Source organism: Bactrocera oleae, chromosome 2 (assembly GCF_042242935.1).
Source record: "Bactrocera oleae isolate idBacOlea1 chromosome 2, idBacOlea1, whole genome shotgun sequence".
NCBI classification, from domain to species: domain Eukaryota; kingdom Metazoa; phylum Arthropoda; class Insecta; order Diptera; family Tephritidae; genus Bactrocera; species Bactrocera oleae.
In genome coordinates, this window is record NC_091536.1 from 70,461,234 (window position 1) to 70,481,066 (window position 19,833).

The 19,833-nt window shown below is 32.6% G+C and overlaps 1 protein-coding gene across 3 annotated transcripts in view; it reads right to left on the reverse strand.

The window, feature by feature from the left end:
* Positions 1–1,045: 1,045 nt before the first annotated feature.
* Positions 1,046–19,833, reverse strand: part of aralar1 (calcium-binding mitochondrial carrier protein aralar1) — a 34,235-nt gene continuing 15,447 nt past the window's right edge. For 2 of the 3 annotated variants that reach the window (XM_014243430.3, XM_014243431.3), the window contains exons 2-12: positions 9,146–9,298; positions 6,151–6,313; positions 5,982–6,073; positions 5,723–5,917; positions 5,413–5,636; positions 2,659–2,825; positions 2,476–2,594; positions 2,238–2,408; positions 1,799–2,034; positions 1,519–1,721; positions 1,046–1,439 (exon numbers count right to left, since the gene is read on the reverse strand). In XM_014243430.3, the coding sequence (XP_014098905.1) occupies positions 1,159–1,439; positions 1,519–1,721; positions 1,799–2,034; positions 2,238–2,408; positions 2,476–2,594; positions 2,659–2,825; positions 5,413–5,636; positions 5,723–5,917; positions 5,982–6,073; positions 6,151–6,313; positions 9,146–9,298 (2,004 nt within the window). In that variant the 3' untranslated portion in view covers positions 1,046–1,158. Of the gene's footprint in view, positions 1,440–1,518; positions 1,722–1,798; positions 2,035–2,237; positions 2,409–2,475; positions 2,595–2,658; positions 2,826–5,412; positions 5,637–5,722; positions 5,918–5,981; positions 6,074–6,150; positions 6,314–9,145; positions 9,299–9,740; positions 9,939–19,833 lie in introns of those variants that run through there. The other variant, XM_014243432.3, reaches the window with a different exon arrangement.

Below are 19,833 nucleotides of genomic sequence, written 5' to 3' on the forward strand. Positions count from 1 at the left end.
TAACATAGAAATACCAAAGTATATACATATCTCTAAAACGGACTCTAAAGAAATTAAGAAATTGAAACTATTATAATATTTATTTCTAACATTCTAAGGTATATATGCCTATACAGATTTTTACCATTTTGTACTCACATTTTTGGTTCTCACAGTATGAGAATAGTAGTGCTTCACTACCGTCAGGTAATTTGTCGAATGTAACGTTTGAAAAAAATCCTCATAAGGAAAAAGCAATTTGTTTACTGTTTTTAAAAGGTTTTACATTTGTTCTAATAAATTATTTTATTCTTTATTTATTTTTCCACTTTTAATTTATTAAATTTACTATTTATCATAATTTCATATTATATATGTCTATATGTATGTATATATTAATTTGATTTATAACAATTCATTGAAGTTTTAAAGAACTTCTTAAAAGAGTGCAAAGTTCGTATAATTTTCTAACCTGTGATTTATTTCTATTTATGTTTCATTATTTATTAGTTCAAAAAATCTAGTTTTTATTTATTTATTTTTTTTTTTTCTTACATAGATTCGCACATAGCGAGAGGTCACTCAAGAATTGTACGAAAACAATTTTACGGACAGTATTTTATAGCTCTTCTCTACACAATTAATAAATAAGTTACACTGTATGCTATATCTTTTTGAGTTTGTTGTTGTTTTTTTGTTTTTCGTTTTTTCTGCATTTGATTTCACTTCGTCCTGTATGTGTAGGTGTGTATGATTTTCTGAAAAGTTGGCAAAAGTGTCTTCTCTAAAATACACATTTACTTATTTGATTTTGTTTGTTATTTTTTGCGTGTATCTCCTGCTTCTTTAAATATATACTTATACTTTTCATATATAAAATGTGTACTGTTTCGTTTTATCGCCTTTGAAAATCGTTGAAATATAATATATGTTTTCATAGCAAAAAATATATGTATTTATGTATATTTGTGTATGTGTCTTCTTTAATATTTGCTCAATTGGTTTATTTTGTATAATTTTTTATTTGCATGTTTTGGTTTAATTTTTTTTTGTAATAATTGCTAACAACAAATGTTTTATTTTATAAATATTTATTAATTAAAATTTATTTAACGATATACTTATTTGAGAGCAACTACTTTTCGACCGCTAAAGGCAATGCCAACTCCAACTGCTTTATCACGAGCCTGGTGTGGTCGTTGTGCTTGTCGTTCCTCGTCCGAAACGTGGCAAATAGAGGCCGAATTTCGATTCAATACCATTGAGCAGCGGCACAGCAGCACGATAGCCACCAATGTGGTCTGAGTTTAATCTTTGTGTGGTCTCGTCGAGAACCTTTGGCTTGGTCACCACCGAACCGGTTGGGTGTGAGCCGCCGAAATCGACATAGAAGAGACGCTGCAGCAACTCATAAGTGACCAAGGTTACACCGAATTGTGGCGAAGAACGGAAGACACGAGCTGCAATGAAAGTGTGAAGATTTTTTAATACATTTCTCCACATAGCTGTGCTTAATTTATGCACAGTTTCAAAACTTACCAGCAGTTCCCTTCCAGAAGGCGCGTGGTCCCTCTTCGGCCATGATTTTCTTTGTGGCATCCCACACGCCCGTGTAAGTGGTCTGACCTGAACGCGCCACGACCTGCAGACGAGTTTTGATCACATCCGCAGGCGTTACGAGCGAAGCAGCGGGTACACCAGCAATAGCACCAGCCGCCAGCAAGGTTAATGGATGATTATAGCTAATTAGTGAGATAGAAAAAACAAAAACAAGTTTTATTTCCGAAACGCCTTACAATTAATGCCCGACATGACTCACCCATCTTCGTCGGCGAACAGTGATTTTGTGTGCGCATAAGCGGGGAAGTAGATAGCAGAGAATGGCACATCGCGCAGCAAGCAGGCGCGTGCACCTTTGTACAAGCCAAACAAACCCAGATCACGAACAACAGATAAGGCACGTACTTTAGCTCCGCCTGCGATTTCACCGGCAACTTGGAGACGAATTTTGACGATTTCCAAAGGATTGGTGAACACCACTTGTGAGCCACCGGCCTGAAAGCAAGCATATAAAGTAACAGTTAGCCAAGTTAATATTTTCCTAAGTAGTACGGTCAAAAAAAGCTCGCCTGAGTACGCATTCCGTGCAAGCGCTAAGTAAGCTTAGGTAAGCTCTTATCTCTGCATGTGGAAATTATGAAAAAATGCTTTGCAAAACTCTACGCGTTGTATTGAGACAAGATTTTTCGACTACTTACACAAGCGCCGGACATAATTTCGGACCACAACGGTATCACACCCTGTTTATCGGTAAACTTGTCACGCACTAAATCATTCACAGTCAGCTTGATAGCTTTCTCCGGAGCCACGCCCATCAGCTGGGGCAACAAGCCACGATACAAGCCGAGTACACCCTCGTGACGTATAACCTATAACGGTATATTAAATAAATAGAACAAAAGTCCTCAAAACACAAATCTCAAATTATTCATTTACCTTCTTAAAGCAATCCCATGAGTTTCTGTAAGCGATTTCTCCAATAAAAGAGCCTGTGCGTTGATTTTGCATGCGTGTCTTTACCAAATCAATAGGGTACACCACAGTAGCACCAACAGCTAATTGGATAGAGAAATTTTATAAGTTTCATATATGATATGTTTAATAAAAAGTATTGCTCACCGCCGGCCAGCGAACCGAGCGTGAAACGATAAGTGCTCTCCAAAATCTGTATGCCCAGCGAACGATCCGCAGGACTCTCAACGGCCTTGATCTCCGCCAAACGGGTCGTGATATGCTTTGTATAATGCTCTGGCGAAATGTTGTTCAGATCATTATACACGATGCGCCTGAAGATAAATAGGGTGTTATTGATTGTTTTTCGAAGTGTTTTGAGAAAACATATTTTAAGTTAAATAACAGTGAATAAGCGTAGAGGTATGATATATACATTTTAATAAAAAACGGTCAATATTAGAGGGGAAAAAATTGCGGAAAGGGAAATTGTATATTAAAAAGTTTAACGATCAAATTATATATATGTATGTATATCTGCAATTATTGTGAATTGTACAAAAACTATATTAAAGATATTGCAAAGCTCCACTTGTTTTCAAAACTTATGATGACAAATGTGTCTGACATATCTAAGTATGTGTGATATTAGAAATAAAATATATTTTTTTCAATATAAATACATACATACAAACACATATACATGTATATGACGTCATAATAGGAAAGAAACCATTTTTGAAAATAACTAGCAAAGGGAAAACGTAAAAAGAACACGCACAAATAAACACCACAATTGCAACCGTTCACTTGCCTATTGGGATCAATCTTTTTGCGTCGCCACCAACTATTTTTTATAACAATACACAATATGGTTATAACATAATTGATGTTAACATTTGAAGAGAGGACGAGAAAATAGAGAGACAACACGGGATAGTTAATAATATTTCAATCAGAGAAATAAATTTACGTTTTTAATTCTAATGTGAGAATGCGATGGACACAAATGTAAATCCTGAATAATTGATGGACTTGTATATGTAAATATTTATGTATGTGTGCAAATAAAAAGATAACTACCTGATGTACCTTATGCCCACAAATTTCCTACTATTATATTTAAATACAGAGTTCCAGTAAAAATTTTGAATTATTCAATTTCATAGCACCCAGACTCTTCTGTCGCTTACCGTGACGGAAGGCGCAAAATAAAGTTTAAGAGTTTCCCGACTCACTTTTTCTTAGTAGAACATGAGTACAATCTCCGTTCGCCTGTCCGTCTGTATATACGCGAACAATTCTTACAGTTTTAGAGATATCGATATTAAATTTTGAATACGTCCTTTTGTCACCAAGAAGCTGCTCATTTAAAATATATTTTTATCCAAGTCATCGCTACAATCTCCGAACAAGTTGTTCAGATCGAACAATTATAGCATATAACTGCCGTACAACTGACCAATCAAGTTCAAGTCCTTGTACGGAAAACTTTTAATTGACAACATATTATATATTCACGAAATTGGGCATAGATTATTACTTAAAGCATCGCTACATTCCCTGAACAAATTGTTCAGATCGAATCTCTATAGCAAATATTTGCTATTGAACCTGACCGATCAAAATCAAGATAAAAATCTTTTTATACCCTTTTATGCTATAATAAATGCAGTTGTGAAGTGTATTATAGCTTCGGTGCAGCAGAAGTTAACTTTTTTTTTTGATCTTCATCTAAACATTTTTCGTTGGACAAATTTGAATGTTGATCAATATACTTAGGTTGAATGATGTGGAATAACTTTATTTTTTCCAAAATTCGCTCTTGTATTGCATATAGAAAGTTATAACAAAAAAGAACATTTAGAATTCTGGCTTTCCTTGACAACTTTTATATTGTTAAATTTCTAGACAACAGATATAGCGAACAAACAACTAGCATAAATCAAATAAGTATAAAATATAAAGAAATTATACCATTTTCAATTGGCATCCATACGATAAGGCTTAATATCTTACTGGACACAAATTGTCAAAGTTATATGGGGAAAGGTGAGGTAGAAACATCCAAACACTTTCTACTTAATTGTCTAGTTTTTGCTAAAACATCTGGGCAGTCATACTTTGGCGAAACAGGAGAGATACTAGAAACTGATATTAACAGCCTCAGAAATTTGTGATAAGCTCAAACAGCTTTGTTTAATTATGAGGCCTTTATGATCATTATATAGGAGTTTTGGGTGTCACTATAACAGGATTGGCTTTTTTATCACTTTAAGGCCATATTCACATACAGTTCCATAATAAATTTCTATCGATTTTAATCAAATCTAACCTAACTAATACCACCTTAAGGTGTTACTCACATATAGTTCTATAATAAATTCAACAAGACAATTTTCTTGTTACTATCACAAACAATATTTATGGGGGAAGAGCACAAATAATTTAAGATCAGGCTGGCAAGCAGACAACGGACATGCCTACTGATCTCCCACAACAGCCGGTTCTACGCTACCGGAACTGACCCGGATTTTATTCGACCAAAGGCTGTAATTTCGAGTATCTAACTATGTTTGGATCTTACTACCGATCCATATGTATAATATTTGAAAATAAATGTTATTTCTTATTATTATTAATGAAGAATATAAAAATCAGTGCTGGGAATTTTCTAGAAAGCTGCTACATTGAATTATTAACAATAGGAAATTGAAGAACACCTACCACTATATCCTGTTTAGTGCAGATAAATAAACGGAGAGATGATTACAACTATTACTATTTATCTAATTTCTCTAATATATTTGGATACTGAGTCTTCATATGTATGAGTAAATATGTTTAAATACAAGTTTAATTGGTGGTGGTGTTAACTAAATAAAGTGGCTTATTCCCTTATTTATTGACCGTGGAGCTTACCCGGTTTGATGCAGCGCACCGGTTAATTGAAAGAGTATATCAATTTCTAATGGCGTTATTTGACTCATTGTTTGTGCGGCGTAAAGTAGTTCGTCCTTTGTCACGGGTTCGTTGCGATTACCTTGAGTGGCGTGCAAATAGATGCGTTTAATCAATTCCATATTATTGAGCAGCGAAGTAAATGCGATGAAGTAGGGGAAGCTCACTTTGTGACCTTCGGTGACCTATTGATGCGAACGAAGCGTAAGGGAGGAAATAATTAAAATTAGTTTATTGCAAAACTTGTATTGTTGCTTTGCATGTCACTCACCGCTACTAGATTATCCTTGACGACGGGTGTGAGTAAATGCCTTTTCACTTTAACAATAACATCCTGAAAATCTAAGGGTGAGATGTATCCAGAACCAGCTGGATCCTTACTACGGAATGCTTCCATTGCATATTCCTCATGGAAATCATGGAGTAATTGTGTGAATTCCGCATAACTTATGGTGCGGTTTTTTTTCTAGACAATAACAGCAACAATTAGATTTAGTAATTATTATATATTTTTGAGAGGTTATACTCACTTCACCAAAATACCGCTTGATAAAGGAACTATCTAAATTAAAAGGTATCTTAGAATGCAATTCAGTTTTTTGTACGATATCGACGAAATCGGCTGCAAGTTATGTAATGAAAAATTGATAAAGTGGTTAATGAAAGTTTTCCAGTGTTATTATTATGTTTCATACTCACAATAATGAATTGTGCCATTGCCTTTGCGGTCGAATAGTTGGAAAGCGGTTTTGTAGAGCGCATCTGGCGTGCAGAGCAGCCCCTCAAAGGCTTGGAATTCGACAAATGAGATCAACCCATCTTTGCTGGTGTCCGCTATGCTGGCTAACAAACGCACAGATTCCTGCAATATACACATACATATATTATCATGTAACGGATTACTAAGTACGAGGTCAAATGATGTTACTCGACTCACTGAAATCACACTACAATGATTAGCGTCAAGTGACAGAGCACTTCATCAAATATTTGCAAATACGTCACGGCGTTTGTGAAAATTTGTATACAAACAATAGAAACATACTTGTAGCTACATACAGACATATGTATTGGCCAGTGTGCATTAGGTTTTTACTCGTGCATACTTGTTTAGAACGACGCTATTTATAGCTTGATTATAATTTAAATTTCTTTCACAAATTTTTGTTTTAGTAATAATTTTTGTACGTATTGTTCTATAACTGAAATTCAAATAGACCACTTGCCGGCTAAATAAGTTTGAAATATTTTGAATGATAAGCGTATATTATAGCATATATACGAGTATATGTTCATATGTATGTAGCTGGGTTTATGTGTGAGCAAAGTCAAGTTGCCGCACTCTTTCGCTATCTCCGCACTCCACAGATGGTTTGGGTCGTTGAGATAAACACGTGATGACCAAGTGATTGCTTAGTCGGTTTGTTTTAGTGTGCCACTGTGTGTTGGTTGTCAATATTAATAGAGTCTTTTTGGTCGCATAGAAATTTAGATAAGTTAATTTGAAGTAATCAAGTAAGGTTTTTATGCAATGCCTTAACATTTATTAAAATATAATTTTCTGAAATTGAAAAAAATTTAAACAAAACGGTGTGCTATTTTAGATTGAGACTTAAGATAACAATTAATTAAAAGATGTGGTAAAATATTTTGTACCATAGATTTCAGTAGTATTATATTATCAAAGCTTTATATTAATATTTAGACCACTTTTACGGTTTTCACACTGTATGGACCCAGCAGTAAAATAAGATAAGATAAGATAAAAGATAAGGGCTAGTAATTAACTAATTTATTTCGATAAAGTACTTATATTGGAACTACAAATCTTTGAGGAGTTCCTAACGGTTTAAATATTGCAATTAGCTGCATTAGAACAAACTATTTTTCAATAGAAGCTAAAACTAAGAAAAAACGGTTGCACAGCAGCTATAATACCCTTAACATTCAAAAAAAATTTCCATACAAGAACTTGATTTTGATCGGTCAGTTTATGTGAACAATTTCTTCGGAGATTTTACCATTGTTTTGAATAAAAATCCATGCCAAATTTTGTGAAGATATCTTGTCAAATAAAAAAGTTTTGCATACAAGGACGATTTGTTTGAATGGCAACTATATGCTATAGGGGTTCCTTAACGGCGGGTATAATGAAAATTAAATATTTTCATTTATATCCATGAAAAATAGTAAACTAACACTTTATTTACGAATTTACATTATTGACTTTAATAAGAATAATTTTTCATAGCAGTAAAACATTGGAAAGTTTCCTACATCTTGGAAATGGCAACCGCCATTGAAAAATCAATTTTTTAACAACAACTGTCAACGTAATGCTCCTAGATGCTTATACGCTGGATACTGGGTTATATCAAGTCTCAAAACCTAAATATTTGGCTTCCCTTTTGCCAAAATAAACAGGTCGCCACTCTCGGTTTAAATATATAAGCGAAAATTTCCATTATTGTATGAAAACGGCTATAATTAAGCAATGTTTCTCTTCTCACTAGTCTGCAACTAAATTCTTTGAGTTCACTGATGGAAATGATGGAAAATAATTGAACAAGTGAAAATGTGAGGGACTTGCGAGTATATGTCTGCAATACTCCGTATAGGATGCATAGCTGTGTTCCTATGGAAGAATATCTTAAGTCGGATCATGTAAATTAGAAATAGTTCTGGTGCTAAAATCCTTTTCCAAAAGTAGTATTTTGCAAAGAAAATTTGAAAATTTTATCACACAGTTAATTCTCCTTTTCACTTCCTAAGACCACAAATATTTATATGTATGAATAATATATAAGTTGTTAATGTTCATAATGCTCGTATTATTTAACATTTTATTTACATAACGACAAATTTTTATTTTTAAATGCTATTTGCTCCACAAAAAAGTTATTTACTTTTTTCAAAGTTTCATTTGTACTTTTGCATATGTGTGGGAGTATGACAAAGATTAAAAGGAAAAAAAATTAAAATAAATTAAAAACAAACATGAAAGTTTGACGTGCAAAAAATTTGTATATGTATATGTACCAGTACAGAGACAGCGAAATTTGGTATAATCTTTTCCACATATGAGGTGTGTTAAAAAAATAACGGCAATTAAAAAAAAAATTTCGCTGATTTGGATAGTCCAATTGTCAATTTTTTTTATGATGTTGATATATAAAATTTTCAACTGTTTCCACTGCTTAAGATTAGACGTGTTTATATGAGCTTGGCGATTTTTATTTGTTAATAAACCGTGTGACTTTTTCCTATTTCCCGAAAAAAAGGGAACCTTAAAGGGTAGATGACATTAAAAGCGCAGCGCTGCAAGAGCTAAAAGTTATCCCAAAAATCGAGTGGTTCATCGATTGAAACAAGCGCTGGCATGGGAATTATTTTGAAGGCGATAACATTAATGTAGATGAAATTAATAAATATTCTTTTCCAAAAAGCGAAAATTCTCTTACTTTTTGAACAAACTTCGTACATAAGTGATTATGTATGTCTACACTTATTTTATTGGTTTGGCATCTTCGATGACGCACATCATAAACCAAATGATGATTATATTTATTTTGTAATAGTATTTCTTATCAATTAAAGCCGGAATACTATTTAAATTATTAATGACTTTAGCCCTTCTGTAATAATTAATTGATCTGTATATACTATATAAGTGTATATGTACAAGTATACTCACATCATTGAATGTAGCATCGGTGAAGAGTCCAAGAAATTTTCGAACGAAATCCTCGCTGGTCATGTAGTAGTCGCCATCCTTTTGTAATGAGGCATATTTTAGGAAGACTTCGCGGAGTTTATCGGTGCTGGCACGTTTTAGAAACGAAGATCCCTGCAACAACAATAAAAAAGCAGTTTATATAATTTTTATAAATTAAATATTAATTAATTAATTTGTATAAATTAAATAGTAATTAATTAATTTATATAAATTAAATAGCGGCAAGCGAGTTGTATTTTTTTGCAATATGACATTGAAATACTTATGTACATATCTAAATGAGCAAGAGAGTCTTCTTATGAACACAAATAAAGTGTGCTCACTCGCATTTTTAGTATCTCAACTACTCATATCTCTTCTAGATATACTTATATGTACTTTTGTTTATTCGCACATAAGAAAAATGCCAACGCTTCCAACTGGCAAGCTCTTCATGAGCTTATGCCTGCCTAGATATACTTATGTATATTTATGTAGATATTAAATGTACATATATACATATGTATTTTTATTATTATATATATATTGTATTAATATGTAAAAAGTCACGTACAGACTGTGGCATTTTGCTTTACTTAGAGAGTTACTTCTTCCTGTTCTCGTAGTATTAATATTTATTTCTGAACTTGGCAATTACTTGCGCTATTTTACTATCGCACTGGTTAACTCTCACGCGCTTTTCTTACTCTTTCTTTGCAAAGCGTTTCAATTTCACTACCGCATCAGTCGTTCGAAAAATAGCAACTGAAATGTATAAAACATCATCGATGCTTTTGATCGTCACTACAGCCGGCTCAACTACGTTGTCGTTGGTCGGAATTTGCAAGTAACTCAATTTGAACATTTAAGCGTGTGTACAGAGTAGGAGACTACAACACTACAACACTAAAATGTACGAAAAGTTAGGGTGTTCACGTGATAAAAAAAAATTCAATTGGTTAATTTATTCTTCTAAATTGTTGGTATTACACATATTTTGAGTAAAAAAATAAAAAATATTATACTCGCAGCTTTCCGAATCGAAGTACATTTCCAAGACGAACTTCATAAAAGTTCGTATCTTTCTCAGGATTTTATGCTTTTTTTGCAATTATAAAGTTTAATTAATTATTCTAATTAATTATTTAAACGAAAGAAATATTAATTAATAATTAGATAATTAATCAAAAAAAGTAAAGTAAACGTAAACATAAAAAAGTAAAAGTAAAATCAATATTTAAATAAAATATATAATTAATATTTAAGTAAGATATTTTCTCAATAATTACTTAAATAAAAATTTTGTTTGACGTTCCTTAAATTTTTTAATTAATTTGAATTATTATTTGAATTTATTTTATATCTATCTAATTTGTTATAGAATTCTTATTTTTGTTATCAGTAAATATGATGATAAAAGGTTATGGTTTTAATAATGTTTTCTAATATATATTCACAAAACTAATACAAACTCGGAAATTATTCGCAAAAATTCAGCAGGGTTAACATCTTTGTTTGTACGCCAAAAAAGTCGTAAAAATGCTGAGAATGGCACGTAATCCAGTGGAAGAGTCTTTGGGGTACATATGTATATCAATATAACTTCCCCACTTTTATCTATAGGAGATATCATATCAACAACAATGCTATTGAAGAAATTTTTTTGATTAATTATGATTGATTTTAATAACTTATTTTTCATATTTCTCCGATATTCTCTCGCCCCATTCACATTCTCATTATGTGCTTTCACAAGACGGATCGTCAGCGTGACCCACTGCCATTGAGGCTTTCGGCATAAACATATATACATATATGCATCGTTAAATGCATCGGTTGGTTCACTTAATCTTCACGTGCTCCAAAGTTATTGAAACTTTTTTCTGGTAGAGCAGTAAAGAGCTTGAAAGAGCGATTTCATACACATAAGAGTCCACATTTAGTTGAAACGCCAAAATCAGTTGACTCAACCAGAGCGCGAAGTATGGTATATAAATAATTAATGAATAAATGAGTGTTGAGAGTAAGCATATTACTATAATAGCAACCGGAGTGAAAAGTTTTGCTTATACGTATTTGTTTCAATTATTTTCCAGGGTTTCCAACATTTCAATTTTATAGTATACTCCTATTATGAAAATGTATGTGTAGAAGCTATAGCTTTTGACATTTTCTCGATCGGCCAATATACATAAGTATAATTCCAGCGTTTATAATTGTTACGCCATAATTATTATACTTCCTTTTAGTATACTTCTTGAAAAGTACACTGTCGTTTTAAAAAATGCTACTTCTCTCCGCACTGTGTTGGTATATTTATATCAGCTGTTCGTATGATTCACCAACTTTTACAACTCTCATGTGAAAGCAAGAACAATCAGGATATGATTTCTAATCTCACTCTTCTACTTGATTATGCCAGTTTAATAAATATATATCAGTTCCTCATTTAACTAATCACTCTCCAAGTTTGGTTAAAGGAAAATATATACATATATGAATATACATATGTTATGTATACCGTCTCTCAAAACTGTTTCAAAACTGAGACAGATACTATTGCTAATAATAATGATAGTACTCAAATTAGTTCTTTATATGTCATGACAAAGTCGTGGAGCAGTGAGCAGATGTCTCTCGCAAGATCTTGGCTCAGAGTACTATAATAGAATTGTACAACAAACTGTAAGCTTTTAGGCGAAATCAACCAAACTTGCTGAAAAAAAAATCCTTCAACAACTCCTCTTACTCTTGGTAAATAGATGAAATCAGATAACAACCACGCCCACTCACCATATAACGGAAATCTACAAAATGGTGCGGGAGGGTTGCATAATACCCTGTGTAAAAGTTGGATAGTGGGCATGGTACCGCACACTTTTATGGAAAATTGAATACCTCAGAAACTAATCAACTAATATCAACCAAATTGTCACGGTGTGTAAATGGGCGAAATCGGCTTACAACCTCGCCTACTTCCAATATAAGAAATATGTTAATTCCATCTAATTATTTCACTTTACAGCATGTAAATTAAACACCAATTAAACTTCGCTACAAAGCTTTTCAAAAGTGGTACCTTGAAAGTATGCCATTTTTTATTCAAAATGGTCAAAGTCGGACCATAAATTTTCTAGCCTGAAATACCGTATATGTAGACCTCAGTGTCCACGTCTGATTTTATACCGTTAATATCGGTCAATCTGTGAGATATATGAATGAAATTCAGAGAGCATTTAAAAAATTTTCGAACTTCCGATTGAAATTTAAAAAATACTCCAATAAAAATTCAATATTTTGCCTTTAGCCTAAAATTTATTTTATTTTGTCTGCAACTGTATTTAGTAAATAATGTCCACTATGTTTGTGAAATAATTATGGAAACACTTTGTAAGATGATTAACTTACTTTACTGATAGTTATAATCTTCAACTATATAAGATCCAATATAGTAAGTTTTTCTAAATATATAATATTTAATATTTTATTTTAAATTGTGTGAAAATAACCCCTATCCTTATACATACATAACTTAAGTACACACTTGCACACTTCATATTAGTATTAATGTGATTCTAATTCGTGTGTTTTCTAGTATACTAAAATATTATCTAATAGCAAATAGCAAACTAATCAGCAAATGTTTATATTTATGTAAATAGCAACAGCTGTGAAATGCAAATATATGCACATATTTTTTATTGTTGAATATATTTTAAATACATTTATTCGGATATTTCAATTTAAGATTAAAATAAAACGAGCAAAAAGTTGAAGAACTTGAACTTAAAACAAGCAACTCTTGTTAAATATTTAAATATTAAAATTATTACGTTTTTGTGATACATTATTGTGCAACGTACAGCTATTTGAATAATATGTAGAATTTTGTTTTATACAGGAAGTTTAATCGATTGACACATTCATTGCTGTCAAAATTTTGTGGAATGAACCCCTGTTGCCAGCTCAACGCCAATATGTACCTATGTGGAAAATATAATATAACCTTGCAGTAAAAACAACTAGTCATAAAATACTTTACAACTATAATGAACCACTAGTTTAATAACTAAGTACTTCACTAAGTAATTAATAAGCTGACAGCATTTTTTCCATGTAAGCAACAGATCGATTTTACTTGCTGATGTTAGCGAGCAGTCAATTGTCAGTTTATCAGTCAGATATATAGCAGTTCCATACCAGTTACAAATTACAAAACAAATACAAATGTTTACCTTATTTTGTACACTCAGAATTAAATTAAAATTATTTTTATTGAATAAAAGAACTATGCTCTCTCTCTGTATAAAATTTCGAAAAACAAATTATATAAATTTTGTGCTTTTCTGACTCATTTGCAGACTACCGTTTTTCCTGACTAGTTGACTCTTTCATTGGCCACATGTTAGTATGTTTTACATACTTGTACATACATACTTATTATATGTACATACATTTATGTATTTATATACAAATAGAGTACTGCAGTTTCAGAAAATATTTATTGATGATTTTGGTGTGAATTTCCGCTGACGTAGAAAATATTGCGTAAGCAATGGCATAGTCAAAGAAAATATGATGAGCAGTTTTGTAAGTATAAACACACGCATACGAGATAATAATCTATTGGTGGTCTCGGTATATTGTTTGCATATGGTATATACTTATTCATGAACGAGTATATATGTAGGTATAAAGTGTATAGAGATGTCGGTAATGTGACTAAGAGGGCAGTGCACTGCGAGACGTTCATTGTGATAATGCGAAATGATGAAATCGGAGACACTAAAAACAAATTCAGTAAGCGAAATTATATGTTACATTTAAAAACAACAACAGGTTGTTTACACGAAGTAAGTGGTGTGTAAAATGTTGTATGTGTGCAATTGTAAAATATATGGTGTGTTTCTAGGCAGAAGGTTGGAATGCCCTGATGAGATGTTGTTTATAGACCTTTAAATAATACATTTCTACATTATAGCTATAATAGGAAATATATAATGAATACCTAAATATATTATTAAATATATGTATATAATTTAAAATGTTTATATTCTAAGATCTTACATTATGATATAGGTACATACATTTTTTCTTTGTATTTGGATTATTAGTAAAAAATATTTTTTTTTATTTGGAGTACCCATAATATTGGGCAACAAGTGCGGTCTTTGGCTCTGCGATTTAACGTTTGATCGATGTTTTTAAAAAATACCTAACCCTCTAATACAGCAGCGCTAAGGGCACTGAGTTACTGACCATGCTCAATATTATTTAAACTTTTAAATAAATATACTCAGAGTGCTTTCACCTTTGTATATGGACATATATATTTCAATAATTTATTACTGTAGTATTTTTATTAAAATATTTATAGGCGTTGAATTAGTTGGTAAATATATTGCTAATAAAAAAAACTAACTTTATAAGCAACACTGTGTATTTGTCTCATAACTGATTTTCTTTTACGGTTCGATGAGTACTTAACTTCACTGCCTGATGGCACCACTATCACAAGAGAAATTTACTATCAATATTTAGAATATCGGACTAGTATTTTTTTTTAGACCGCGTATGGAAAAGAGAGAGAAAAAGAGAGAGTCGGTGAATTTAGAAAAAATTAAAAAAGAGCAATATCGGTCTATGATTCGATTCTTTTTTTTTTTTTGAAAAAAAGATATGGTAGTGAAATCAAAGAACTTTGGATGCTGTTACCCAGCACCCTTTTTTTTTGTTTACGACAGGTTTAAGGTCAGTCGGTCAGCTGATGATCACCGTTTTCAAGGATTCACATGGGCAAAGTGAACACATGGCTCTGCTATACCGATTCGACGGCGAACCATAGAAATAAGTGGCGTAGCAACAAGTTATTATAATCAACTGCAACCGCACTTGGCGCTTATTTGTCGCTATAAACAATTGAGTTTTCACTCAAACGAGATCTTTATGTAGGTGTAAATGATATAAACTTATTTAGAAGGCGCGAATAAACTGGATATAAGAGGTTGTTCCTTCATTTAGCTTATCTAAATATGCACAACTTGTTAGATTTGCTAAATTTGCAGAAGCGCCTAAATTCACCTGCACTAAGCCGTCACTCCGCTATGTATTATCAGATTTATCTACGAGTATCTCAACATGTATGTATGTATATATAGCTGTAAACCAAAAGTAAATAACACAAATGAGCGAATATGCATATCTGCGGTATTTATATATGTACATTAGGGTATGTCCGTTATTTTCCAAGTAGATTTTTTTTGCAGACGCCATGGCGTATAAGCAACAAATAATTGGTATGGTGCTTGTACATTTGATGAATAACTTAGTTATGTATAACTAGAGGAATATTTTTATGAAAAAAAATACAATAACTAAGACCTGTTTTGTAGATTAAAAATGTAGTAATATAATATCTTTCTTTCAAAGCTGTAGGTTTACTTGCCTAATGCAAAATTTACAAAAAACTGCCATTTTAGATATATAGGAAAGAAACATGATTTAGGTACGGATTAAATTGAACTCATTATATTCAAGTTGGATAATTTTTTACCGCAAAAATTGGAGCTTCATAGCGCGTTTGCAAAAAATAAATCAACTAAGGAAATAAAAAGCACCCTAATGCACATACACATCCATACATATTGGCCAACGTGGAAGGGCACACGTTGTTGTTTTTGCATGTTGCATTTTGCACGCCAAAATGTATTTTGCTTAAAATATTCAGACTGTGTCAGCTGTTTGCAAATACACGTTTGCAATTTATTATTGTTGTATTTTATTCTTGTTGTTACGCCGTGCGTGTCGGTATGTTTCTTTTTTGTTATTGTTGGCATGTCTTACTGCAATTGTGATTCTAGCGGCATTTTGTTGCTATTGTTGTTGTTATTGTAACAGGCGACATAACATTATTACACAACAATAACAACGACAACGACCTTCACAGCGCGGAGAGCGGGTTGCGCGAACAGGAACTTGTAAATAAAGAGAAGCAAGTGTGTAAATGTGTGTGTTTGAGTGCATCAAAGCCGACATTGGATATAATAAATACATACATACATACACATGAGTGTAGCGAATGCGCTCGGAAAATAATATCGTCGAGCTTTTAAGCAAAGCAAGCGCTGAACAGACACAGCGAGTTAACAAATGTACACACCGAGTTACTACCGGTTGCACCAATTCCTAGTGAAACAAGAGGTTGGTGGGAAAATATGGATATAATATGGAGGGGTCAGTTGATGGAGATATGATGAAATTTAAAAATACTGAATAATGTTTTTCATGACATAATTATTTTGAGTGGAAAAAGTAGCGGTAAACTTTTTTGAAAAATTATTTAAGACGATCTTATAGAAACTATAAAATATTCTCCTGATGATTATCGACACACTTTTTCGTTTAAACTATTTTTCGAGACACTTTTTCATTTTTAATTGAGGTATGGGATTTGACAAATTAAATTAAAAATCGGAAGTACTCGGTCCACACACAACTGTTGCTCGTGAAGTATAGAAACGTATCTCACTTCGTTATTCAAACGACTATTTCAAGTACAGAGAATTATCGGCTATGTATAAGCATTGAAGAAGTAAATAACCTTCGCAACATACATATATATATAATATACATATATTATATAATATATAAACTTTTCGGGCCTAAGAGACCAAGTTTCATCATCGTCGGGTTAAATATACGAATCTCATGAAAGTAAAGTGATTAAATGGTTATATATTATATCTGGATAGGTATAAATTGAAACGAAATGGATACAAAAAAAATAATGAAGAGTAGATTACTTGTAAAAGGATCTCCGGCCCTGCTTAAGCAATATTAAACCTATAAGAGTGAAAATGTATGGTCTATCTGTAACAAAAGGGGTTTTGTGACCCCCTAAGTCAGACCGATTTTATATTGCAGTAAAATTGTATTTATACCATAAGCCCACATATGTAAGTATATATGTAGCTATATATATGTGATGTATACTAATTCAATGTAAGTATGTATCTGTATGCCGGTGGCAAAAACTGCTGAGCTCTTTCACTGCAACAGCAGGTGGTACACACCCATTTTACTTGTCAGCGGGTTTGTCTCGTGTGACTTTCGCAAAAGAATAGACACACAAACACATGTGTTTTTATGTATATACTATATACATATATACATAGTATATTGTCTGCTCTGCTCTGCATATACTCGTATCTGATTTATTAACGTTGTGGTAGTGGTGGTTTGAGTATGAGGGTGTGTGTATTTGCTAATTTAAATGTTTGTATGGTGTATGCGTCTTTGATATATGGCGATCCCCTGCAGTAACGCTGCAGATATGCAGGGACCATGCAACTGTCGCATTTAGCACAATTTCTACATCCGCCAAACCAATTTTTATGCAAAAACAAATTCAAGTTCAGCAAAGTGTACCAACACACAAGGACATTGTTAGGTGCGATTGCTATAAATTTATTAACCACTTTTCACAAACTTTTAAATAAGGATAGATATAGGTCATTATTTTTTTCAAATTAAAGTGGTAAAAAGATGGATTATGATTACAAACTGGTCAGATAAAATAAGATATCGAAAAAAGTGAATAAAATATTTTTTGCAAAAATTCTTGTGACTATTATAAATATTACTAAGTATCTTTTATCTTTGAACAAGCTAGCAGAAAGGATCAAATGACTCATCATGTAATGGCTCCCACCTACGCAACGGTCTTAGAATAAATTTTTATAAAACAAAATTTAATTGCTATGAAATTCCCTGTGAAGCGTGAATTGTTTGGCTCCCAAATGTGTGCTTCATCAGCCACCAAGAGCGATTATCCACTACGCAATTTTACCTTTTTTGAACGAGTTACAAAGATAGTTTTTTCAAATTTGTATTAGTACGAGTAACAGTGCAAATCGTTAAAATGTGTGGTATTGCTGTGCAAAATTGGGAAAGTTGGCAGATTTGTGATATCTTCAAAGCAGTGTAGCGAAGCATGAGGTTCTTTTGATTCACGTCTAGGCGTCTCTTGGTATCAAAAAGGATCGGTGTTTCAATTATTTATGTTGGATCGTTGTGGAACAACCCCGATATCTAACCTGACATATTCTTTCTATGAAATTGCTTTTACGGATTGTGCGGACAATAAAATATTAACAGCTTTTTAGCTTACTGAATCCATAAGTAATAATCTCTAGCATAGAATTGGTTAGTATGAAAATGGATATCTTACTAAACATTCTGTATTGTTTGGCACCGTACAAATAGGAGTGAATAAGAGAAATGTTTCGATTTATTTGCTTTGGAATGGAAATGTATGAAAATATATAACGTACACGATCGTAGAGTTTCCCAAAAAGAAAAGTAAATGATCTTTTGGGGACAATTAACCATGAAACTACTGGTTTGATTCAGATAATGTAGAAAATAGCACATGTAATTGCACTTTGTACAGCATATCCTCCGATCAAACTGGTCCTGACCTGGACGGTCCATTTATACTGCACGCGTCAAACGAGTCTATACATTTTTTTTCCAAAACTGGTCTTATGTTCATATGAAGTTTGATCTCCATATGTTAATTAATGTTTGTTTGGCAGCTGTTTGTTTACGACGCATTAACTTTGTGTGACGATTTTTAGCAAAAAATTAACAATGAGTTTGTTTAAAATTGTATGTTTCCAATGGAGCCATGGCTACGGAACCATTGAATATGTTGCAGAAGCATTTTGGGGAGTCTACTTTATCATGAATACAAGTACGAGTGGTACGAAGCATTTAGTGAAAAAATATATAAAAAGTGCTTGAAAATCAGGGTGTTGGCATCAGAGAGATGCAGATGATCATAAGACCTCTTATGGATCGACTACGCACTATTGTTTAATGTTTTGGGTAAGAGGCATGACAATATTAGACTCTTATTAAAAGAATTGAATCTTTTGCAAATACAACGTCGAGTAGAGGTCGCAAAACAGTTGCTCGATGACTATGATGTAGCTGAGGACTGGTGCGTTCGAGTTACGTAATAATTGCAGCAGTACAGCTACTGTGTTGCATATTTGCTGATATTCTCCTGATGTGCAGACAAAAATTTAGTATTGCCGATTATTTGCAACACTGCTGTCGCGATTACCATCTCGAACGCAACCGACCTTACATTCATCAATGTCATTACTACTGGTGCCAAGATGTGGTTGTATCAATATGACGTCGAAACTATCCAACAATCTAGCGAAAGACGAATATAGTTTTTTGTTTTGTCAATCCAGGTCAAATTTGATAGTAGTTATGTACGTCATTGTAAATGACACAGTCTGCTGAATAAAGTACGAACAAAAAAGTACGTTGTTGCCCATTTAATTTAAAGAATATAATTTAAAAATGAACTACTATATATTAAAAGAACTTTGGATGCTGTTACCCAGCACCCTTTTTTTTTGTTTACGACAGGTTTAAGGTCAGTCGGTCAGCTGATGATCACCGTTTTCAAGGATTCACATGGGCAAAGTGAACACATGGCTCTGCTATACCGATTCGACGGCGAACCATAGAAATAAGTGGCGTAGCAACAAGTTATTATAATCAACTGCAACCGCACTTGGCGCTTATTTGTCGCTATAAACAATTGAGTTTTCACTCAAACGAGATCTTTATGTAGGTGTAAATGATAT